Genomic DNA, 26,629 nt, shown 5'->3' with positions numbered 1-26,629 from the left:
TTGAAAATAGGGGCACAGAACTAAAATTCAAGAGAGGTTCTAGCTTCCCCCTACTCTACTAAAGAAAAGCATTTTTAATTTTTATTTTTTTCTGTGTTATTGATGGAGAATTCTCACTTTCTGTCTGGTAAAACGTTGTCAGCATTAGAGGAGGTGGAGGTAACTGAGCACCCAAAGCCATTAAAATGTGGCTGTACATAAACTTTAATGTATAATACAGTACGCTAACAAAAACCTTTATCATTGCCATAATTTTAATTTCCGCTTCTTTGTGTAGCATACATTTCCTAATGCTTTATCAGAACCCAGATACGTAAAGACAGACTGAGTTTAGTAAGATAATGTTATAAAAGAGTTTATTGAGCAATAAGCACATGCCATAACAGACACAAAGTGAAATCCAATGTTTCACACATTAGAAGCAGAGGGAAGGGTATATGCAAGTTAATGATGCAGATTACATACACAAGGGAGATTGCTGGAGACCTTGATAAATAATGATAAATAATGTTATTACAATGCAGCTTCTGTCTGGAGATAAAATCATTGTCAATACTGATATGTGCAATGTTGACAACACTTCTTTTCAAGTGACTCTGTTCCTCTGTTCAATATAATTACATTCAAACTGTAAAAGCTGCATTGCCTTAACATTGGCATAATTCTGTGGCTCTAAAACACTACAGACCGATGGACAGACAACACACCAAAGTGATGGCATGTCCTGAATACAACATTTCATTGGTAAAAAAAAAAGATAAAGCCAATGAAACAACTTTAGATATGGAAGCTATCACGGTCATTTACCCCTGTTCTTCGTTATGGATTTTGATGAAATCTTTCTAATTCCCCCGGAGCAGGAAATTGTCGCCCCTCGGTTCCACTCTGATTTATAAACAAGGGCTCTGCTGAACATAATATAGGTTTCATTATCGTCAGTCAATATGGGTTCAGTGTTTATGTACATATCTTCCCCTATGATTGAATGATTCTTCTTCCATTGAACATATATATTCTTGTGACTGAAGCCTTTAAACAGACAAATAACATCCACAAATTCATCATTAAATTTTTCAACTGCTGGTGCGAACAGAAAGATTGTTGGTTCCTTTGGTTGATCTGTAGGAAAAAATCGTTACATAAATATCATTTATATTTCTATAACAGCATGTAAGAACACCTTTTACATTTATATAAAGGCATGCTATAGACAAAAGCAGCTGGGATGATAATAAAAAACACAAAGTCTAAAGGTAAAGATCACAGACACCTCAGGTGTGCTTTGAAAGTTTATGGTTACATAGACTGGACTTTTGCTAAAACATCCTCAAGGCCAAAAAAAAAATACAAGAGCATCAAAATCCCATCCATTCTACCTGCGGCTCCTTAGGGGGTGTACTACACTACTCTTTAAGGAAAAGGGAAATTCTTTATAAATGAGAACATTCTCAGGCAGATAGACAAAACTGAAATTTTACTTGGATAACCTGTTTGTTACGTTAAGAGATTTCAGTAACGTCCTGCTTTGAAATCTTAAGCAATGTTTTTAGACTTTCCCAGTTCACCTCTGCAAACTACAGAACACTTAGTCCCTAAGAAGAAGAGGAGAGGGGGGCATCCTGCTCCTCCGTAGATAAAGTGCTGTGAGTGTGCATTGTCACCCTAGGGCAGAAAGGGGTTGATTTACTAAAACTGGAGAGTGCAAAGTTTGGTGCAGCTGTGCATGGTAGCCAATCAGCTTCTAACTTCAGCTTGCTCTATTAAGCTTTGATAATCAAACATGGAAGCTGATTGGTTTTTATGCAGAGCTGTGTCCGAATCAACTAGTGAAAATAAAGAAAAACCGCTTGAAAAAAAGAAAACAAATTCAGCTACCACATCTGAGGATTGGTAAGTTGCAATATGCCTTTTGGCAACTGACCCTTTCGACAATTTAACATAGAGAAAGCAAGATATTGCTTGGGTGGTCAACGAATAAACCGATGTACCTGGAAATACTTGCTCTATGGACCAAATAACTCTTTAAGAGGGTAAGCTGAGCAAAAAGGTTCACTTTAAAATTAAATTCCAGTACATTTTTGTTTTATTTATTAGGAATGATTAGGTTCTTATTTATGTTTTTACCCCCTTTGTTTCCTGAGCAGTAGAGCTCTATGTTAGGACACAATTGCGTATTACCGGAACAGGATATAAAGGTAAATCTCTCCAACAGACAACATTACCGAGTTTCCAACCTCACTATATCCAAAACTGAGGCTGGCCATACCTGTTCAATTTTCTTGTACAATTTTCCTTTGGATTTACCAAAAAACATATAATATGAGGTCAAAACTTCAACTTTTAACTTTATCCAATTAGGCAGGCCCTAATTTCTAAAGGGAATTGTACAAGAAAATTCAACATGTATGGCCAGCCTTAGTTAGAGTTGGGGCTTAAAGCTGAAGTACAGCCATGGAACCCTTCTCCCTACTAAACAATCACACTACCCCTCTAGCCAATAAACCCAGTAATTAAAAAAACAAAGCAAAAAAAAAAACATTTTTTAAAGGGCTGTGAATATACACCTAAAGCTATGGCCATGTGGTGTGCTAGGTACCAAGTACCTCTCTACTGTACTGCAGTATGGGAAGGTCCTTCTTCAGGTGCCCACATCACTTCCCTATTGGGTCCATTGGCTCAGTCCTTGCAGGGTCCTGAAGACTCGAGTTGCAGTGTGCTGACGCCACAATGAAAGGTGGCGACAAGACCAAATGACAGCAGTTCTGAACTGCAGTGGTGAATCATTGGTCTTAATTGCCAGAAGAGGAGCCATAGAGGGTCAAGTGACAATGAACTGAGGTAATTGTAAAAGAACTTAGGATGTTTTTTTGTGGGTATGGTTTGTAGAGAGGGGTAGAATATTGGAGACTGGAGATGAACTTTAATAGCTACAGAAAATGAATTGTCTACTCAACTTTAGTACAGTACATGTAACTTGTAGTGAAAAACATTGACATTAATTTAACAGATGCCAGACTTTTTTTTAACCATTTTCTAAAACACATGATAAATAACACCTAATAGCATAAATAACACATAACATATACTGTAAATGTGACAGAAAAAATTTGTACCTTCTCTGTTGTTTTTAATAGATTTTTCTACTGGGGATGAAAGGGCACTGTGTTCAACATTGCAGGTAAAGGGTACTTTAGACTCCCAGTCGCTTAAACGAATCTTGAGGGTACTATTAACAGTATATGTTCCATCAAAGTTTTGTTCAGGCTTCGATGTCACTCCCTGAGCATCACTGTGCTTCCAACTGATGTTTAAAGATTCTGTAGAGTTTAATATTGATACCACACAAGTAAGTTTTGGTTCCTTCGTGATCAGCAAGTCTTTTGGGGAAGGAGGGAGAAGGACAACCCTTGGATGGAAACAGGATGACGCTGAAAATGAAAGCCACAGTGTAAAATATTCATAGCCACTCATAGCTGGCAGTAAACAAATGCAATGACCTACAGATTAAAAAGCTTAAAGTGTTACTAAACCCACAACAGTAAAATCTGTTTGTATATGCAGACTAGCATGCTTGTTATACTCACTGTGGAACTTAAGGGGTTAATCCTCTGCATTGTGTAAAAAGGCTGTTTTATCCTGTATGCATAGATCCTTCCCTCCTGCACTGTCTATCTGGGGTAGGCCAGCTAACACAGGCAGGGTAGCCAACCTGCACATGCTCAGTTGTGTCTCTATTGCTGAAGAGAACATTTCCTTGTTGATCAAAGCTAGCCAGGTCACATGATAATGGCATCACACATGTGGGCATGTATACAGGCTATAGTGGAGATCTCCTCCTACCTGAACACAGAGCTCTGGACAAACTCTGCAGGTTATCATGTAACCGTGGTATACAGATCAGCCAAAAAGGTATATGGTGGCAGTATTTTAATGTAAAAAGAAGATTTATAAGCTATGGGCACTGTAGAGGGGCAGATTAACTATTTTCATATTACTTGGTTTAGTAACACTTTAAGGGCCCTTTCACACTGATCCATTTTTTCTGCATTTTTACCTTGCAAGAAAAACGCAGGAAAAATGTTTTCCTTAAAAATCTATGGCACTTTTTACACAACTGCTAGAAAAACCGTGGTAAAAACGCATCCGCGATTTGCGTTTTCGGTGCATTTTTGAGTCACATGTTCATTTTTCGCAGGTGCAGGTGGCCTAAAAATGCACCAAAAATGCAGGGCAAATGCATCTGAAACACAGCAAAATCATATGCGTTTTTACCCTGATTTTGCTACAGAGCAGTGTGAAAGGGGCCTAAGGGCTATGCAGATTGGCCGAATAGCGGGCGGTATTGGCCTTTTCAATAGTACCGGCCATTGTTTGACCCGTTTGTACGGCAGCTGGTCTATCAGATGCCTGCCGAACATCCGGCTTCTGTCGAAGGGGCACGATCTTCCCATCTGCCAATGGCTGAGAGCGCTGACTGGTGTTTTCTGGTTGGAGGGTAGGCACCCCCCTGTCAAAACACAATAGCTCAGTGGGGGGAGATCGCTGTACTAACATCGAATAGTTAGTACAGAATTTCCTCCTGAGCTCTTCAGTAGAACTAATAGTGTTTACTAGGCTTTACTATGCCATTATTGTGACCCTAAGCATTATAATTTCCAATACTGCTTTTATAAACATTTTGGGGCTGATTTACTAAAACCGGAGAGTGCAAATCCGGTGCAGCTGTGCATGGTAGCCAATCAAGCTTTTAACTTCAAGTTGTTTAATTAAACTTTGCCAAAGGTTTCTATGCAGAGCTGCTCCATATTTTACACTATCCAGTTTTAGAAAGTCAACACCTTTACGCCAAACTAATATTTGTTTCAGGGATTATCATTACATGCGCAGGGAAGACTGAAAACTGAAGGGGGAAAAAAAGAGATGGAGATTTGCCCATTACAACCAATCTGATCTCTTACCATATTTTACATTTGTACTATAAAAATAACATTTAGTTCAAATGTGGTTACTTTGGGCAGAAAAAAATCATTTTCTCTTCCTCTGGTTTTGATACATTACCTTCTAAACACCCCAGTAAATTCACAGTACACATTAGCACTAGTATACAATTTTAATAGTAAAATTTTTGTTTTGTTCAGATTAGGAATGGTCTACCCTGTTCCCTTTCAGTAAGTGTGAGTCATTCACACGAGGCGGACTCCGCTTCCACGGAGCCTGCCTCGGTCCGCCGCCTCAGCTGGAGATCTCTCCGTTGATCTCCGCTGAGCCGGCGGATGACAGATCCCTCTCTGCTCACTGAGCGGGGAGGGGCTTGTCAGGCGCTGCTGCTGCCTATGGAGGGATCGGATGAAAACAGACAGCATGTCCGTTTTTATCAGATCTCACCCGATCTGATCCACCAGCGAGGGATCCAGACGTAGGGTCATCTGTCTGCTTTTAGCGGTTTGGACGGTATCGGATGTCAGCGGACATGTCTCCGTTGACATCCGTCGCTCCATAGGCTAACATGGAGCGCCCGTTCAGGTCCGCCGTCAAAACTGACAGGCAGACCTGAACGGTCCGATCGTGTGAAAGGGGCCTAAATTGTCGTCCTGCTGCACCAAGCCGTCTAAAGTTTTGATTCACAAAGAGTGTAATATTAATTCGCTTAATGTTAACACAAATAAAGAAGAAAACAAATTCTTTATCAACAATTGATTAAAAGACATTCCGATGTAAAAGTAAACAGAAATTCCTCCCTCGGTGGCAGAACTGGTTTTGATTCAAGAACTAATACAGTTTTTTGGGTTTTTTTTTAAGTCAGTCTAAGACTATTTATGCTGCCAAGATGAATTTGCTGCCAGGCTTTCCTTACCAATTTTACTGACAGCCTGTGTTGGGAAAAAGCTCTTTTCTATCAGTGAAAAGTTCAAGGTTTTATATTCAGTAAACCTTTCCGATTAGTTGTAACAGAGATACAGCTACACAATGCCTATTTGCATTCTTAGCACACCTGCATAGGATCCGCTTACCCAAGTGCCTTAGGGGTAGGGGTCAATTATATTTGCTCACAGCACAAGTTACACATATTGTTACATAATCTAGACCTAAAGGAGGTTACTTATTAAGAAAATAAACCTTTAAACGTCATATATTAGTGCTTTTTTAAACAACTGTGTCTGCACACATCAATGTTTTATTACCCCTCCCTCCTCTGCATGGTGGTATAAGGCAGGTAGCGTATCATGTTGCGACTCAGGAGACTGATGTCACTGATGTTATGCATGCTGCTGTTTGTTTCCCTTCGGTATGTATATGAGAATGTCTATATATTTAACAATTTCAGTAACTACATTTGTTGTGCATGTGTTTACAGCTGGGCATGTTATTCTTACCTTTACATTTGCTTATGCTTTCTTTAATTGGTTTAGGACTTTCTGATTGAACTTGATGGTTCACCTTACAAGTGTAAATAAATCCAGCATCCCAATCTGTCTGGGAAATGCTAAGTTTGCTTGTTATAATCTTTTCTTGGCTATCCATGTTGTTTGATGGGACATCAGAAATTGCCTTTCCATCCTGAAGCCATGTTATATTAACGTCCTTAGGTGAGAATCCACTAATAAGGCAAACAAGGTTAACCAAACCATTTAGCCCACAAGATGATTGGAAAACTTCCACAGTGGGTAGGTTGGATTTGGATGCTAAATGAAAAGATAAAATATCGGTCAAGTATAACAAGCCAAGTGTTCCAAATATACTTGGGAAAATGTATTAGTGCTAGACATTTTATTAGTATTGAGTGTGGTACGTCATTTGTAAATCACTAGAACTGGAATTTAGTTTGAGGCCTAGGGTGGCTGTATTCTAAAAGTGAAGGAGATTCATATTTTTCTGTTAGGCACCTACTTATCCCATACACGGTATACATTTGTTGGGGTAAGTGAATTGTGAAGGGAAGAGCAAAATTCTGAAGATTTCTACAAATTCTTGCCATTTTTAACCTCCTATCCAGCATTGCACCCTGCAGAAATCCACGCCAACTTCCTGCTGTGGCTGGTCTTTCAGTTTAAGTATTGTCATGTTCCTCTTCCCCAGGGCCACTGTCACATGTAAAATCGTCAGAGATCTGTGAATGGATAAACAAGTCCCATCTGCCACTGTGGCAGACAGCTAATAGTTCTAACTAAAAATCTGTTGGAGCCTGGGAACCCATAAAGCTAGAGAACATGACTCCAGGAGCCTGGCAGTGCACCCACGATCTACTGATTGCGGGTATAATGCTTTGCTGGCTCCTGTGAAAATGAAACAATACATTTACATGTTTTACCAGCAAAAATATATGTATTTATTTATTTTAACCAAGGTGAACTTTTTTTTTTTTTTTTTTTTTTTTAGAAAATTTAAATTAAAGTGGAGTTCCACCCCAAAATGGAACTTCCGCTTTAAGGGAAGGTGACCCCCTGACATGCCACATTTGGGTTCCAGATCCTACTTTCTCCCGGGGCACCGCGGTGCCGGAAGTAAATTCACCTCTCCCCCCTCCCTCTCGGCAATCATCTGGGACACGTCACAGGTCCCAGATTATTGCCTGGCCAGTCACAGCGCGCAGCGCGGCTCGCGCATGTGACCCCAGTGACAATGCCGGCACTGCAGAGAGGAGGGGGAGATGGGCGGGGCTTTGTTCCCCCGCATTGCTGGACCGTGGGACAGGTAAGTGTCCGATTATTAAAAGTCAGCAGCTGCAGTATTTGTAGCGGCTAACTTTTATAAATTTATTTATTTTTTGTCGGAACGCCACATTAATCAGTAAAAAGAAAAATGACTTTCTATTTCAGTGAATTTTGGCTCAATCAGCTTTGCCTAAATCACTCTATCCTCTCTTCTGGAGATATAGGAAATGATATGCAAACTTTGTAAACATGCCTTACGCTGTTTGCATAACCTCATTCTATATCTGCATGATATCAAATAAAAAGACTTATGAATTTATATGATAACTGTTATTGGTAGTATGCATCACCCCTGTTATTTATTTTTTTCCCTTTTTTCATTTGTTGTGAGAATGCGATTAACAAAAACAAGGGGCTGAAACATTTGGCCAACAAGTCAAGTCAAGAAAAACAATATACAGTATGTTAGTGTAAATTGAGAGAGACCTAACAGTGCTGGGTCTAGTGGAGTACATTAAGAAACATTTAAATGGATGACGGTCGGACTAGTAAGTAGCAAGCAAAGGGAAGAGGGGGAGGCCTCACTTTTTAGATAACAAGTGCAATTCAATTTAAGAGAGGTGTTGAATGTCACTTGGAGGATTATTGGCTAGGAGTCTGAGTAGATACCATTGACTATGTTAAAGCAGTGCATTATAGATTGTTGAAATTTATACAGGTAAGGATTGAATGAAAGATTCCCAAATGTTGAAGACATTTTTAAACCCTAGTTCCCTTTGCAGGAAGGCCTCCACCCATTCCATGTGAAAATGAATAAAGAGATAGAAGGGGGTTCTGGGTAGACCTACGTATGTAAAATAGTCTTCTGTACTACAAGGGATATTATAGTAAGCAGTTGCTCGCAGCCCCTTGAGATTTTAATGCCTGCGAAATCCTGTTATTGTTTTAATTGTGCATTATTCTTTACTTCAAAATAAATGATTTATCTAATTAATTTGATCTAGGACCTGTATACTGGTAGACTTATACATTTTTTATGTAATGTCTTGTATGCTAATAAGTTAGTGGAAAGAGTGGAAAGAGCAACTTTGCATTTAAATGTCTGTGGCGTGCTACCAGATTTCACTACTAGGAAAGATGGGGGAATCTTTTTTTAATCTGAGCTTCTACAAGGTACATGAATATCTAAACTCCATACACAGAAAATATGAACTTTAACCAGATACTGACTAAGTTAAAATACTATTTTTTGCTAGTAACCCTGATTTAACATACTACAACAGTATAACAGTCTGCTGCTATACTTCGGAACCTTGTGTTTTTTTTTTTTTACTCCTCACCAAATTCTTTGTTGTGTTGTCAAGACAAGTGCCCAAATATTGGTAAAATTACCAGTAAAAGAAATTGTTTTGCTCATACCTGGTATAATCTTGTCCACTTTCTGTCCACTGTTCATGTGATTCACATTACATGTATATGTCTTACTTTTCCAATCAGATGCAGAAATAGTCAGAAGGCTGCATGAGATATACTTTCCGTTGTTACTCATTGTATCAGGGAAGTTTTTTATTCCAGTGGTTATGGAACCTGAATTCCAAGTAACATTCACAGGAGCAGGAAGGTAGTCAGTAGACAAGCACCCAATGGACACTTCTGTTAATGAGGATAAGGCATTACAGCAGGGCAACATGGGGAAAACGGATGGAGGACTTGGATCAGCTGTGGATTAAAACAATAATGTTATCAGATCACAGGGAAAAATAGCAAAGAATCCTAAATCAAGAAAACTGCAAATAGAAAAAAAGTTGATGTTGCTCTTAACCAATAATTTCTTCTGAAGTTTATTATACATATTGCAAAGAATAAAGGTACCTTTTCCATTACCAGCTACAGAGACGCAATGAAGCATTTCAAACAACATATTTGCAGTTAATCTATATTATTGGAAGATTTTCTTATCATTGGTTCTCATGTACTCAGTAGAGCTCATTTCGGAATGATTAAAACATTTGCTAATATTTGCAGCTTAAAAAGAATAAAAAGAAGCGGCGCATTTACATGATGTATATCATATATTCTAAACTAGATGCTCAGGATAAAGCAGTAATATCTTTCAGATCTATTATATGGGTTTTCAAATTTCTCCTACATCCTCATATATTCAACAACATTTATAAGACTTCCAGTTTCAAAGACTAGCAAATATCACTCATATGAGTTTCTAGTTCTCTTAGTGGATACGTTCACCTTTTAACAAAAAAATAAGAAATGCACTTTTTTTGCAGGTAAAAAAATATGCATTTACTATTTTTTGTTTTTGGAGCCTGCAAAGCATAGCACCAGCGATCTGCAGATTGCTGGTACCATGCAGGATTCCAGCAGACCTGTCAGTGTATCTGTTTGCTTGTACCTCACACTGACAAGCAAATACTCACTGACGGGAAGAATGAATGAACTACCAGAGCGCTCAACAGTATCCTGGTAGTTCATTGACAACTACAAGCTGACAGCTGCTAAGGCTGTCAGGTCTTGTAGTTTCCCATTCACAGAGGACTGTGAATGAATGATGAGACTGGGCAGGTGGCGCCCCACATGGCCAAGTTAGTTTCAAAGGGTGACAGTGGGTGACTGGAGAAGATGCCTGCCCGCTGTCACTGGGGAGGGAGGGAGGAGGGGAGAGGGGGAATGACTGCAGCTACTGGAACATGTTACATGTTCCACCCTAAATATGGGTGTAACATATAACATGTTCCAAAAGGTGCACTTATCCTTTATAGTATTTCTTAAAGACAGCATTAGTTAAGTTACAAGGCTAAGGCCCATTTACACCTATGTGTGTATATTTTCATGCAATTTTACAGCTTGTTAGGGAGTGCAGTTTCATGCGTTGCCATTGACTTTTATAGAACTTTTGACTAATAACCACGGATAAAAAATGTAAATGAGCCATGTTCAAAAATGTGCTGCAACACAGCAGATTGCTATGAAAAGGCACCATTTAACAGTATTGTGAACTTAAACACATGTGTTATAGCATATTACAATGCATGTGTTAAATGTATCCTTGTTAATTGATCCTTGAAATTGTTGTCTGTATTGGCTGTTATTAGTTGAATTACCCACTATTGTAATATAGTTTTACTGCAGACTGCTCTCTCTATTGGTATTTTGAAATGCATCTTTGTACGTTTGCCTTTCCATTGCCAGTGTAGTTCAAACAATGTTTTTTCATCATCATTGCCCTAGCAATGCTGGAGATTAAACTGGATGCATTTGAAACATAATTTAAAGGAGAAGTATAGCCAAAGATTTTTTGGCTATGCTTCTCCTATGGATCACAGCAATCGTGTGACCCGGTTTCAGCTAAAGCCTGCTGTTGGCTGACGTAACAAAGCCAGTCCAGGCTCTGAAAAGTTCCCGACCATATGGTCAGGATACACCCAGCAGCCTGGACCAGCACCTGGCTCAGTGATCTGCAAAGAGCCTAAGCCAGCCAGAGAGATGCTGACTGACAGAGTGGAGGGAGGAACTGAGCGATCGCGGTGCTTGATCGCTCAGTTCTCACTACAGAGCCAGCGGGGGACAGATGCAGCATCAGATCAATGCTTCATCCACCTAGGTGAGTATAAGGTTTGTTTTTTTAAAAGCTCATATTTCTCTTTTAAGTCATAAACTGGCTATAGGAATCTATTTTCTTTATTGGCTACACTTTTGAACAAACCTCACATGAGAGAAATATAAGCACCACCATTTTTTTACATTTATTACCTATCATGTAGGCCAACATACTGGTCTCAATGATTTCTGCATGTATATAAGACTGCAGAACAAGCATAGAATGCATTAAGGTGAAAAATCGTGAGGGTTTACAATCCCTTTAAGTTAGAAAAGGGAATAAACACCTGACTTGTTGCTATCAAGTAATACTTCTATAGCCCTTTTCTCCCTGGGCAAACAAAGTGATTTGTATGCTGTTGGGGCAGCCATCTTGGGCACACTAAGTAGAATAACCTACTAGGACATTTTTTGTCAGGAGCCAAGTAACAAATCATGTCTTTAGGTGTGGGAGGAAAGCCATGCAAGCACAGGGAGAACATTCAAAATCCATGCAGATAATGCTAACCACTAAGCCACTGTGCTACCCTATAGGAAACATTACCACTTCCGTTATGCTAGTGTTAGACAAAGTTAATAAGAATATAATGCTTCTCTTAGGTAAAGTAAGCCTATCACCATTCTGAGAACCTCAGTGAAAAAGTCAAAATAATTAGTAGATATGTAGATGTAGCTAAAATGATATGGAAATCTTGATATACCTGAAAAAACACAATAATCTTTATACTTCCTACAGCTTTGTGCCAGTTCCCTGCCAGCACATTGGAGCTAATAACTAATTTATGTCAGAGATCCTAATTATTTATAGAAAAAAATATATTGTTTCCTAGAAGAACAATACTATGATGGTATTGCCTGGATCTGTCCTGTATTGTAACTTTCTTTTGAAGATGTCTTCTATTGTAACTTTCCATTGAAGCTGTCCTGCATTGTAAATTTCCTATTGTCACATCACAAACTAACTCCTTGGCTTCAATGTATATATTATTTTACAGTGCGGCCATATTGACCATCCATTTATGTACTGTATATTCAGTCTGTTTTGTCACCCATAGCATTATCTTCTTCACCAAAGTATGTAGCTACCCCTGTATGCACTGTATGTCAGTTTTGCAATACCGTTGACAAGCTCTTTAATCTGAATCAGGCAATAGATCCTACAATACCCCGTTTTAGTCCATGGCCTCTATGCTGCAGCAACAATATGCCTCAGCAAAAGTACTTTTTGTTATAGATCTCTGGCACGGAGTACATTTTAGCTAATTCTACTAATGTTTTGCTGATTCATCACATATAGCTGACATACTGAGACTCTAATCCAGTGTTTCTCAACTCCAGTCCTCAAGGCGCCCAACAGGTCATGTTTTCAGGATTTCCCTCAGATGAAACAGCTGTTTATTACTAATGCAGTGAAACTGATCAAATCACCTGTGCAAAATAACGGAAAGCCTGAAAACATGACCTGTTGGGGCGCCTTGAGGACTGGAGTTGAGAAACACTGCTCTAATAAACATTGTTGCCTTTGCAGCTTTGTTACTATCATGTTGAAGACATGTAGACTGTAGAGTCATTTTGCTAGTGGTCAGAATAAATTTGAAGATACATATGATTTGCAAATGACATATTCATAGGCAAAACTAAGCACTTTCTCACACCCAGATTATTTGCCTATTGTTGCTATTACAAGAAAACTTGTTTTTTATGGACTTACAGTAGCTTCTTAAAGTGGAGTTCCACCCAAAAGTGGAACTTCCACTCATCAGATTTCTCCCCCCCTCCGGTGACACAGTTGGCACCTTTCAGGGGGGAGGGGGGTACAGATACCTGTATATTACAGGTATCTGTACCCACTTCCGGCATAGATAGCCGCAGAATCTGCGGTTATTTACGCCACTTCCTGCTCCCTCCCCGCTGCCTGCTGGGAAACACACGGGTCCCAGAGACAGCAGGGACCATCCGTATTGTGCTGCGCGACTCGCGCATGCGCAGTAGGGAACCGGGAAGTGAAGCCTCACGGCTTCACTTCCTGATTCCCTTACCGAAGATGGAGGCGGCAGCAGCCAAGGACGAAGAGACGGTTCGGCCTCGGGTGCGGACATCGCGGGCGCCCTGGACAGGTAAGTGTCCACGTTTTAAAAGTCAGCAGCTGCAGTATTTGTAGCTGCTGACTTTTAAAAAAAAAAATTTCGGCGGAGCTCCGCTTGAAGTAGCTTTATAGCAGTATAATAAAATACTATCTGTTTCTGTATTTTATCTGTGAAAACTAAATTGTATTGTAGCTGTATAAAAAAATCTGTCAGCATACACCCATTCTAACATAAATCCAACTTTATGCCCAATTTGCTTGTCAGTAAAAATGTGAAACTATATATAATTCCTTGTTTCACTATGATCTACTGTAATGCATTCAGCAGGAAAATGATTTATTGTGCCTGCATCTAGATTGGCTGAGTCTCCCTGGCAATTTCTATACCTAATTTAGGAAGCTTGCAGAAGAAACCTTGTTTTTCATGCTGTGAAAACCCTCTATGCAGCTCTACTCCATGATTAAACCAGCAAGATTTTGCACAATCCCACTTTTCTAAAAACGAAACATTGCTCAAACAAAGTTACGTACACACTCACCAATTGTTATATTCTAATATGAGTTCCAACTCCCTGATCCCTTGTGCTAAATATTATACCATAAACAACGTATACATTACATTAATTGTACGACTGCAATACATATACTAATTTCTCATTCAGTACATATACCTGTAACTGTAAACCACCTCACTTGTGAATTTCAAAAATTTCTACCATACATTTATAAATAGCATCAATTGTACCTGTATTTGAATAAAAGTCTCTAAAAACATTATTCCAGTATTTCCTTTAGTTCCCAGAGGTTATCACCACCACTTTGAACCCACTTCAAATCACTCCTGTTCCTCACACTATTGCCTTCCTAGATCACTCACTGGAGTTTTTGACCTTCAACCTAATAAGGTCTGGACACGCTTGCTATCATATATAAAAAAAAAAAAAAATCCCCCGGGTCCATCTTCACAGATATTTTTTACCTGTTAAAAACTGTTATAAAAACATAACAGTTCCATTCACATTTTTAGTGCTGCCACAAACAGGACTACCATGAATGGTTGGGGATCATGGACCATCTGTCCAGCTTGCATCCTGGAAGGCTACAGCTGGCCTTGCACCAGTAAGCATAGGAGACAAGGATCTGAGAAAGCACAGACTAAGGGACAGGAATGGCAGGAGTATAGTGCAGCTCTTGGGTGCACGTCTTACAGGTAGACAATAATGCTAGAAAGAGACACCTAAAGCACTGGGTTGCTGGTCTCTCAGGGAGACAGGAGAACAGGGGTATTTTACAGCAATGGAATGCTGAGTATATGTATGAGGAACACAGAGGTATACAGGGGTCCCAGGGAATGCAGGTTCACAGGATACCGTTGGGGTGCTCGAGGAATCAGGACAGGTAGAATAGCTATTGGTACTAACAGGGGAGAACACAGCCTGCATGTACAGCAAAATGTAGGGTCCTTGGAGGGCCAGAGATGCAGAGTCTAAGGAACCACATTGTCTTTTCCAGAGCTCATGAAGGTAAAGATGGGTTGTGCTACAGACAATTCCCAGGTTGTGGTCCTCTGTCACACCCAAGAATGCAACTACTGGGAACTAATAGTTGATAAGCAGGTAAGACTCCCTTGCAGCACTCAGTCTGTAGGTAATACAGTCCAAGCTGGCAGGAGTTCACGGAAGCACACAGGGGCACTGGGAATTGAAGTAGTGCATGGGGACAGGATCACTAGGAGGGAGTAGTAATGCACAGAAACAAATATTAATCACTAGGAGCGGGCAAAAATAGACACAGAGCAGCAAACAAACTAGGAATACACAGAGAGACACTGAAGCAACCTGAATGACATTGGGAACGCTGGAGGTATGGCGATAACACTGGAAGGCTCTGGGAGAAACTTGTGAAGTCACTAAGATCAAGAAGGATTCAACTATAGGATACTCAGAATTTCAGGGTCACAAGGAGCCTCTAGAACATTAGAAACCTTTTCCACTAGGAAACACTGACAAACACTAGTATTCTTCTCTGCTAGAAACCCTGGGGAACACTAGGAGTCTTCTCTACTAGAATACACTAGGAATCTTCCCCACTAGGAAATACCGGGTAACAATAGGGATCTTCTCCACTAGGAAACACTGGGGGACACTGGGGGACACTTGGAGTCTTCTCTACTAGAGTACACTAGGAATCTTCCCCACTAGGAAATACCGGGTAACAATAGGGATCTTCTCCACTAGGAAGCACTGGGGGACACTAGGAGTCTTCTGTACTAGAGTACACTAGGAATCTTTCCCACTAGGAAATACTGGGTAACAATAGGGATCTTCTCCACTAGGAAACACTGGGGGACACTAGGATTCTTCTCTACTAGAGTACACTAGGAATCTTCCCCACTAGGAAATACTGGGTAACAATAGGGATCTTCTCCACTAGGAAACACTGGGGGACACTAGGAGTCGTCTCTACTAGAGTACACTAGGAATCTTCCCCACTAGGAAATACTGGGTAACAATAGGGATCTTCTCCACTAGAAAATCCTGGGTAACAATAGGGATCTTCTCCACTAGGAAATACTGGATAACAATAGGAATCTTCTCCACTAGGAAACACTGAGGGACATTAAGAATCTTCTCAGAATTCAAAGTCACTGTGGCACTAGGAACAACAGCAAGGCATGTAGCTAATTGAATCAACAGCAGGTGGTTACCCAGACTTGAACTTTTGGAATTACACGTATCAGCAAAACCTTGCAAGTTAAAGCTATGGAACTACATTTATCAGCATGCCTGCTGTCTTTGGGAATAGAGGTGACAAATCAGCAGCAAAGCTGCCGATCAGTGACACACTATTACAATGTATATTTTGCTGTACAATTTAAGCTGTAGTTATGTGGTTGAACCTGGCTTTATTTCTAAATAAGGCATATGCAAGTCCACAGAGCACACATGGCATTTAGAGCATACAGCAAAGTCCAGCCTCCTGATTTTCAGTCTTAAGGCTACCAGTGTTTTACTGGCACAGTTGCAATCATAAGACTGACTTAGCACTCAGTATTATCTTGGTTTCCCATAGCTTTATTCTGCCAGACCATACTGGTCATGATTCTATATTAATATACAGTACAGTTTATTTATCAGTTTTAGAGCTGTGTTTCCCTTCTGCTGCAGTGAACTTAGCTTACTATGTTACATCTACATTAGGCTCTGTATCCAGGGTTTGGTTTTTACTTTTACCCTGGCCTGCGTTTATTGTTTCTTTCCAGTGAAGTAAACTATAGTTATCTATAGTATTTCTACCCTAAGGCTGGGTTTACTCGGGCCGAAAATTGTCAGAAAAGGGCCAGTTCGACAGGAACTGCCTGACTTGCGGCTCATGTGTACAGCTCTGTCAAACAGGCGATCAACCCTGGCAGCCGATGGCTGGGTGCGCTGATCATTGTGTCCTGGTGGGCGGCAGTCCCCCTGTCAGGACACAATAGTTCAGTGGGGGAGATTACCGCACTAACATAGCTTGTGTTAGTACAGCGATCTGTCAGGTTTTTGTTCAGCCCACTGAACAAAAATCTTATAGTGTGTACCCTGCATATGCCTTAAGCCTAGTACACATTGGCCTAATGTGAGGCAACATCGGTCAGTTCAATAAAAACACCGGTCCATGTGTATGACAGCTGGTCCGACAGAAGCCGGCCATTTGCCAGCTTCTGTCGGACCAGCGTGCTGGAAAACCAGCAGCTGACTGGCTCCCGATCAGTGCTCTTAGCCAATGGCAGAGAGCACTGACCGAAGTGGTCTGGCAGGGGAGCTGTCCCCATGTCAGAACATAATAGAACAGCTGGGGAGATCGCTGTACTAACATCAGCTTGTTAGTACAGTGGCTGTGACTGGAGCTGTCAAAAACAACTTGTGGTGTGTACTAGGCTTTATACCCATGTTTCTGGTCTTGTCTGCGTTTTCAGTGATTTTTTTATAATTCTTGTTTTTAACTCTTTTTAGTTTTCTCAAATTAAGCCATTAACACAGCCCTGCACCCATGTTTCTGACCACCATGCTCCAATTATGTTATAACCTGCTATGGGCAACCTATACTATTTCCTGTCTCTAGCATATGTTGGTTTGTGATGCATTGTTCTACTGCTAAGCTTGTTCTAGTAAGCTATAGCTTGTCAAGATATACCTAGAATAATCCCTGTAAGCATGGTTTTGTCCCAGTGTATTTATCTGCCACTGTGCTGATCTGTTTGTTCTAATGCTATATAGCTTGTTGTTATGTTTGTTCTAATAATATATAGCTCTCTGTAACCATGTTTCTGATCTTATGCTAGCTTACAATGCATTTTTCTATTGTTCTATTTGGAAATTTCAGCTATAGGTTACCATCATATGCATACTGCTCTCAAATTTGTAAACTTCATCATGGCTAACAATGCACTATTGAATTGCTGCGCTGATTTCTCCAGCTACATGTTTGTTAAGGTATCATTTGCAGATTTGTACCATTGCTTCTAATCCCAAGCTACCTGCCCCTCTGTACTGTGCCTTTTGTGACCCCATGTACCATGTCCTTCTGACCCCCTGTACTGTTTCCTCCTGACACCCTGTACTCTGCTCTCCTGACCTCCTGTACTGTGCCCTCCTGGCCCACTGTACTGTGCCCTCCTGGCCCACTGTACTGTGCCCTGCTAACCCCCTGTATTATGTCCACCTGGCCTTCTGTAATGTGTGCTCCTGACCCCCAGTATTGTGCTGTGCTAACCCCCTGTAATTTACTATCCTGATCCCCTGTTCTGTGTCCTCCTGACTCCCTGTACTGTGCTCTGCTGCCCCTGTACATTGCCCTGATGACCTATGTTCTCTACATTGATAATCCGTGTGCTCTGCCCTGTTGACCTCGTGCTCTGCCCTGCTGAGCCCTGTACCTTGCACTGCTGACCCCTGTACTATGCCCTGCTAAACCACTGTGCTCTGCCCTGCTGAGACCTGTACTCTGCCCAGCTGCCTCCTGTACACTGCTTGTCTCAAGTTCGACCCAAAATTGAGCATCTGTTCTATAAACCAATGCACCCCTGTACTGTGCCCTGCTGACCCAATGTACTGTACCCTACTGACCTCCTTTACTGTGCCCCCTGCTGAGCCCTGCGCTCTCCCCTTCTGAGCCCTGTGCTCTGCCCTGCTAAATCCCTGTACTATGCTCTACTCACCTCCTGTACTGTGCCCTCCTGACCTCCTATACTCTGCCCTCCTAACCCCCTGTGTCCTCCTGACTCTCTGTACTGTGCCATTTTAATCCCCTACACTGTGCTATCCTGACCTCCTGCACTGTGCTCTGCTGACCCCCTATACTGTGCTCTGCTGACCCCCTATACTGTGCTCTACTGACCCCCTATACTGTGCCCTGCTGACCCCCTATACTGTGCCCTCTTGACCCCCTGTACTGTACCCTCCTAAACACCTTTACTGTGCCCTGCTGACCTCCTGTACTCTGCCCTGCTAACCCCCTGTACACTGCCCTGATGCCCCCAGTGCTCTACCCTGATGACCCCTTGTACTCTTGCCTGCTGAGCCCTGTACATTACCCTGCTAAACCACTATACTCTGCCCTGCCAAGCCCTGAATCCTGTTCAGCTACCCCCTGTACACTGCTTATCTCAGGTTGGCTGACCCCATGTACTCTCCCCTGCTGACTTCCTATACTGTGTCCTCTTGACCCCATACACTGTGCCCCTCTGTACTGTGCCCTGCTAACCCCCTATAGTGTGATCTGTTGCCCCTCTGTAAATTGCCCTGCTGATCCCTGTGCTCTGCCTTGATGACTCTCTGTACTCTGCTTACCACTGTACTATGCCCTGCTAAACCCTGTACTCTGCACGGTTGACCCCTGTGCTCTGCCCTGCTAAGCCTCTGTACTCTTTCCTGCTGAGCCCTGTAGTACGCTCTACTGAGCCCTGTACTCTACCCTGCATATAGAAACAACCTCCTTCACTCAAATGTGGTGCCTAAAGACTGATAGGTTCCCACTCTTCCAGTTTGTGACTAAATGGTGCCATCATGCTTTGCTGCCCTCTTAGCACTGCGATTATCCCATTATGCACAGCACTAAAAAACAACAAAAAGAGGGCACACCAGCCTAGCAAATTACCTTCATACATCATTTATTCATTCATAAAAGCAAATATTATACTTATAAACAGATTAGGTTAGCCTGCGTATCAATGAATACAAAGCTGCGACCGCTAAATCTGCAGCACTTAATAAGCAGCATGTAGCTAACACGTTTCAAAGGTAAATCCCCTCTTCATCAGAGCCATGGCCAGTGGCTTTAGTTGGTCATGGCATACCTTCAGTATAGCAAGCAATGCACCTGTTTTTCTGATCTCTATGTTTTCTGAGAATACCTTTCCCTATTTTGGTGCTTCTCCCAAAAAGCTATATCTTCCATAATATATCTACAGTAGAGTCTTCGCTCATAGCTATTCTCTCTGCATTATGTTACTTGGGTATAGTGGAGTTTATTCCTTTAGTAAGCTACAGCTTGCTAATATACATAACTAATGTTTCTATCCTGGCTTACAGTGCATTTTTCTATTATTATGCTTGTTTAATGAGCAACAGGCTGTCATGATATAGTTATAATGGGTACTAAAGCTACAGTTTGTGTCAATGTTCATCTTGGCTTACAGTGCATTTAAATATTCTTGGAAAGTAAGTGATTTTCTTTTCATGTGCTTATGCTCACTTGTCTGCTTTAGTAAGCTATAACATGCAGTCTTGTCCCCATGCTTCTAACAACTTCTAATCCTTGCTAGTCACAGAAAGCTATAGTCTACAATGATATACAGTGCCTCCAGCATTTTGTTCACCCATATTTCTATTTATATCTTGGCACACAATGCATTTTCTTTACCTATTCTTGAGCAGATACCCTATAGCGTGCCAGGTATACGTACTGTAAGTTGCTGGCAAATGAATTAACATATTCTTGTGCTGATAGCTCATACTATAAGCTCTGGTGATCTATAGCCAAGTTCCATGGGATAGCAACAGAAAGCCTTGCATCTGTGTCTTTGACCTCCACCTTTCCTTATAATGTATTCTTTTAATCCATTAATTATGCTAACAAACTACAACTTTATATACCTGGAGTGAGCTCTGCACTTTTGGTTCTACCCTTTAAATCACTCACAATGCATTATACTGTTCCTACATGGATTTCCTACCTGTTTGTTTCAGTGAATTATAACCTACTATGCATATGTTATTGACCTTCATCACTACTTGCAGTGCATTTTTCTGTACCCGTGTGTGACCAGATTGGCTATAGCCTGCCGTGGTTTAGCAATGCTTAATGTTTTATCTGACCCTGGCCTTCAGTGCACTCTTCTATTGTGCTTCCAATAACCCATACCCTGGGTTTTCTATAAGAATCCCTGAAGGTAGGGTTTAATTATCCACCTTGGCTAACAACACATACATTCTATTCATATGCTTATTTCAATAGTCAATAGCCTGCCATGGTATACCTACATTATTTCCAACATTTGCATTTGTGACCACCATCATAGTATTCAGTGCTTTCCATAATGTAGATGTGTGTTGCATTGAGCTATAGCCTGCCATGGTGTTTCTTGTTTAAGAATGTTATAGCTTGTCATGGTACTGCATGTCACTGTAAACCCAGAATAAGCCCTTCACCTGTGCTACTAACTTCTGTTTTGGTTGAAAAAAGTGTATTCTGCTATTTCGGTGCTTTTCCCTTTTCTTTTGTGCTTCAGTGCCCTACATGGTATGGTCATGATACAACCATAATAAGCCACATCACAGTTCATTCTATGTCTGTATTTCACTACATTCTGTAAGGCCTGCATTGATCTTCCATTGATTAGTACACATTTTCCATGCATTACATTAGCCCAAAATGTATATTTCTGGCTTTTACCCTGGCAGTCTATAATAAAGCCCACAAATTCATTTCATTCTCTGAAACAATGTTTCTATTTCAAATAGCAGCTTGTATATCAGAAATGCCCTATGGGATTCCAAATGAGATTAAAATAAAACATCTCCTTTGGGCACCTGAACCACTTCCACCCAGATTAAGTACCAATTCTCTAGATTTTATCTCTAGCCACCCACTTAACATCTTCATAAGTGATTCAATAACTATGCCTGTAGTCCTACTAACCAATTTGTTATACTCCTTTATCTTTAACTGCAGGTAGGTCTGTTGATATTCTGGATGCTGTAACTTTGTCTATGGATATTACAAGGCATATACAGCTACGTATCATTTAAATTGAATCCAAAATGACTTTTTCAAATCTATACTTATCTGTTCCAATGCATACTCAAAGAGAAAAAAAAGCAAGAAATTGACAGACTGCAGAAGGTTAGCTTGTAACCATAAAAAAAAATTAAATTAAATTAAAATAAATAAAATAATACAGCATATTATATATTATTTAAATACAAGTATACTAGATATCATTTTACACCCGCTACTACAATTTACACTATTCATCAATTCTGAAGTTAATATTTGCCCACACAAAAATACTCACTGCAAGTATTTTTTTTCTGTTGATAAATTGGCATCAGATAATTGATTTCCAGAGAAATATAAGCTTTTCAGATTCTTCCTTGACCAGTGTACAGTAGTTAAGGGAAAATATGTGAAAAGATATTTTTTTCATCACACCAAAACTGAGTTTGTGACCAATCATTCTTCTTAGGATTATTTCCACATATGTACTGAGGGAGGATGTCATCTAGTAACTTTCTAGGCCTGATGTAACTGCATATTTAACTAGGGCAATGCTACTAATGACTGAAATATCAAGAAATAGGGCTTTTATGAAAAAGAAATATGATTTAAGAGCTTACCATATCATTATGTTCTTGTACCTTACACCAAGCAATGCTTCACCATATGGTAAAAGGAGTGCAATACCTAATTAGTTCAAGCTAGTAAAAAAGCATGAAACCAGGTCAGAAATTACACTTCCTGTTTATTTAGTACACACCTTGTTTATTCAGTTTGCTTTCACACAATGCATAGTACATATTTACTGTAATATCTAAACTGTATCATGTTGAATCATGTTAGCACTAAATATGGTAAACCACATTTTTTGCATCTTGGGTTCTACAGTTTGATTTCTGTGAATGCTTGGAATACATCTAGAGTTGCCAGAGCAAAACATTTTAGACTTAAAGTGATTAGAAAGGTTTGATTTTTTACTTTTTTTTACATAATTGTCCTGTGCAATGGTTTGCGCAGAGCAGCCCTGATCGCCCTCTTCTAGGGTCCCCCACCAACGCTTCTGGCCCCTCTCCCTTGCCAAGTGCCCCCAGAGCAAGCTACTCGCTCTGGGGGCATTTGTGTGTGCTTGCTCCCGAGCCACCTCTGAGGTGTCTGTGGGACACATGGCTCAGTCCTGCCCCCTGCTCCCTACTCACTTGCTGGGATTGACATTGCCTCCCGCTGCTGTGTCTCAGCCAATGAGGAGGGAGAGACCCGGGAGAGCCGCTGCTCTCATGCACATAGCATTCCACACACCATGCATTCCTAAACCCTGCAGTCTTTATATCGTGCACTGCTAACCCTGCACTCTGTACTCCACAAACTCCTAAACCCTGCACTCTGTACTCAGCGCACTCCTAAACCCTGCATTCTGTATGTAGCACACTCCTGATATTTAATGCTCCTTTAAGACCCTCCCACCAATTTGGCCACACCCACCATTAGGTGTGGTGCACTATTCCGCCCCCCTCTCTGGGAAAAATCTGGGGTCATGGTTGAGTTACTGCACCGATTCTCTGAGAAAAATGATATATATAAATATATACAGTATATATACACTCTATACCAGCCCTCAAAATGTCCACTTGCCTGATCGCATTTGGCGAGTAGAATTAATTGTAGAATGAGTGGAGCAGGCAGAAGCAGAGGCAGCCAGGATCCTGCTGAGGGAGGAGAAGAGGTGCCGGACCGACATGCTGACAGCATACCCCCAAACCATCCCGACTTGCCGGCAATCTCTGTCCCCCCCTTCCCCCTCCTCCCTCCTCAATGCAGACACTGATGACACAATTTGCAGGCCAGCTCTGCCCTCCGCCTTCTGCTCCCTGCCTCTCAGTGGCTCCCTTATTAAGGAATCCTGCAGCCGTGCAGGGTTTAGCTTGGAGAGACAGCTTTTGTGTGTGAGTGCTACTCACCCAGGGCATATGCCCAACATTTGCTGGTGGGTACCCCGGGTTGCAACCGCTCGTATTGTTTTGTGTGTTCCAGACAGAGGCGGCTTCTTTCCCCGCATTCCAGGACTATGGCATGGAGCTGAGTGAAGTCCTGATAAACTTCTCCTCGGCTCTGTGCTACAGTTCTGACAGTCAGAGCTGTAAGTGGCACTGTGCTGAAGAAAAGAAAAAAAAACACAGTAATGCCAAACAGCACGGTGGTGGCTGCATTCTATTTTTCTAATAGGTGAGAGAGCTGGGGGGGGGCAATAATGAAAGAGCTGGAGGGGGGCAGCATTGGTGAGAGAGCTGGGGTGGCAGCATTAATGAGAAAGCTGGAGGGGGGGCGGCATTGGTGAGAGAGCTGGGGGGGCAGCATCGATGAGAGAGCTGGAGGAGGGCAGCATTGACTAGAGAGCTGGGGGGCATTGGTGAGATAGCTGTGGGGAGGCATTAGAGAGCTGGGGGTGGCATTGGTGAGAGAGCTGGGGGAGGCATTAGAGAGCTAAGGGGTGGTATTGGTGAGAGAGCTGGGGGGGCATTGTTGAGAGAGCTGGCAAGGCATTTGGTGAGAGAGCTGGCAAGGCATTTGGTGAGAGAGCTGGTGGGGCATTTGTGAGAGCTGGAGAGAATTTGTGAGAGTTGGGGGGATTTGTGAGAGGTAAAAAAGCTGGGGGGCAATTGTGAGAGCTGGGGGGGGACTTTGTGAGAGCTCTGGGGGGATTTGTGAGAGCTCTGGGGGCATTTGTGAGAGGTGAGAGCTGGGGGGCATTTGTAAAAGTTGGGGGGATTTGTGAGAGGTGAGAGGGTTGGGAGCAATTGTGAGAGCTGAGGGGGCATGTGTGAGAGCTAGGAGAGGCATTTGTGAAAAGTGAGAGAGCTTGGGGCATTTGTGAGAGGTGAGAGCTGGGGGGCATTTGTGAGAGGTGAGAGCTAGGGGGCATTTATGAGAGCTGAGGGGGATTTGTGAGAGGTGAGAGCTGGGGGAATTTGTGGGAGGTGAGAGCTGGGGGGAATTTGTGAGAAGAGGTGAGACAGCTGGGGGCATTTGTGAGAGCTGGGGGGGAATTTGTGAGAGGTGAGGGGAGCTGGGGGGGGCATTTCTGACAGGTGAGAGAGCTGGGGGCATGTGTGAGAGCTAGGAGAGGCATTTGTAAAAAGTGAGAGAGCTGGGGGCATTTGTGAGACCTGCGATAGGCATTTGTGAGAGGTGAGAGAGCTGAGGCGCATTTGTGAGAGAGCAGGGGGGCATATGTGAGACCTGGAGGCATTTGTGAGAGGTGAGATAGCTGGGGGGGGCATTTGTAAGAGGTGAGAGAGCTGGGGGGATTTTGTGAGAGCTGGAGGGGCATTTGTGAGAGGTGAGAGAGCTGGGGGGGGGCATTTGTGATTGGTGAGAGAGCTAGGGGCATTTGTGAGAGGCGATAGAGCTGGGGGGCAGCAATAATGAAAGAGCTGGAGGGGGACGGCATTGGTGAGACAGCTGGGGTAGCAGCATTAATGAGAGAGCTGGAGTGGGGCGGCATTGGTGAGACAGCTGGGGTGACAGCATTAATAGAGAGCTGGAGGGGGCTGGCATTGGTGAGAGAGCTGGGGGGCAGTATTGGTGAGATAGCTGGGGGAGGCATTAGATAGCTGGGGGTGGCATTGGTGAGAGAACTGGGGGGTGACATTGTTGAGAGAGCTGGGGGCATTTGGTAAAAGAGCTGGGGGGCATTGGTGAGAGGTGAGAGTGTTGGGGGCATTTGTGAGACCTGGGGGGCACTTTTGAGAGGTGAGAGCTAGGGGGCATTTGTGAACGTAGGGGGGGTTTGTGAGAGGTGAGAGCTAGGGGGCATTTGTGAGAGCTGGGGGGATTTGTGAGAGATGAGAGCTGGGGGGGCATTTGTGAGAGATGGGAGGATTTGTGGGAGCTGGGGGGATTTTGAGAGAGCTGGGGGGATTTGTGAGAGCTGGGGGACATTTGTGGGAGATGAGAGCTAGGGGGCATTTGTGAGAGGTGTGAGTGTTGGGAGTAATTGTGAGAGCTGAGGGACATTTGTGGGAGATGAGAGCTAGGGGGCATTTGTGAGAGGTGTGAGTGTTGGGAGTAATTGTGAGAGCTGAGGGGGCATTTGTGAGAGGTGAGAACTGGGAGACATTTGTGAGAGGTGAGAGCTGGGGGGCATTTGTGAGAGGTGGGGGGGATTTGTGAGAGGTGGGAGCTTAGGGCATTTGTAAAAGGTGAGAGCTGGGGGCATTTGTGAGAGCTGGGGGGATTAGTGAGAGGTGAGAAATGGGGGGGGCATTTGTGAGAGCTGGGGCCATTTGTGAGAGGTGAGAGATGGAGGCCATTTGTGAGAGGTGAGAGCTGGGGGGGATTTGTGAAAGGTGAGAGATGGGGGGGTATTTGTGAGAGCTGGGGGCCATTTGTGAGAGGTGAGAGCTGGGGGGCATTTGTGAGAGGTGAGATCTAGGGGACATTTGTGAGAGCTGAAGGGGATTTGTGAGAGCTGGGGGCATTTGTAAGAGTTCAGAGCTGGGGGGGCATTTGTGAGAACTGGGGGGGATTTGTGAGAGGTGAGAGAGCTGGGCGGGGGCATTGGTGAGAAGTGAGAGTGTCGTGGGCATTTGTGAGACCTGGGGGGCATTTTTGAGAGGTGAGAGCTAGGGGCATTTGTGAGAGTATGGGGGGTTTGTGAGAGGTGAGAGCTAGGGGGGCATTTGTGAGAGCTGGGGGATTTGTGAGAGCTGGGGGGATTTGTAAGAGGTGAGAGCTAGAGGGGGGCATTTGTGAGAGATGGGAGATTTGTGAGAGGTGAGAGAGCTGGGGGGCATTTGTGGGAGCTGAGGGGGATTTTGAGTAAGCTGGGGGGGATTTGTGAGAGGTGTGAGTGTTGGGACTAATTGTGAGAGCTGAGGGGGCATTTGTGAGAGGTGAGAACTGGGGGGCATTTGTGAGAGGTGAGAACTAGGGGGCATTTGTGAGAGCTGGGGGGATTTGTGAGAGGTGAGAGCTGGGGGCATTTGTAAAAGGTGAGAGCTGGGGGGCATTTGTGAGAGCTGGG

The 26,629-nt window shown here is 42.6% G+C and overlaps 1 protein-coding gene across 1 annotated transcript in view; it reads right to left on the bottom strand.

Annotated features, from left to right (window-relative positions):
* Positions 1-26,629, bottom strand: part of LOC141118318 (uncharacterized) — a 711,411-nt gene that overhangs the window by 55,914 nt on the left and 628,868 nt on the right. The window contains exons 2-5 of the mRNA XM_073610910.1: positions 9,072-9,371; positions 6,375-6,683; positions 3,114-3,428; positions 803-1,119 (exon numbers count right to left, since the gene is read on the bottom strand). Coding sequence (XP_073467011.1) covers positions 803-1,119; positions 3,114-3,428; positions 6,375-6,683; positions 9,072-9,371 — 1,241 coding nt within the window. The remainder of the gene's footprint in view (positions 1-802; positions 1,120-3,113; positions 3,429-6,374; positions 6,684-9,071; positions 9,372-26,629) is intronic.

Source organism: Aquarana catesbeiana, linkage group LG01 (assembly GCF_042186555.1).
Source record: "Aquarana catesbeiana isolate 2022-GZ linkage group LG01, ASM4218655v1, whole genome shotgun sequence".
Classification (NCBI taxonomy): domain Eukaryota; kingdom Metazoa; phylum Chordata; class Amphibia; order Anura; family Ranidae; genus Aquarana; species Aquarana catesbeiana.
This window is presented reverse-complemented; position numbering and strand designations above follow the sequence as displayed.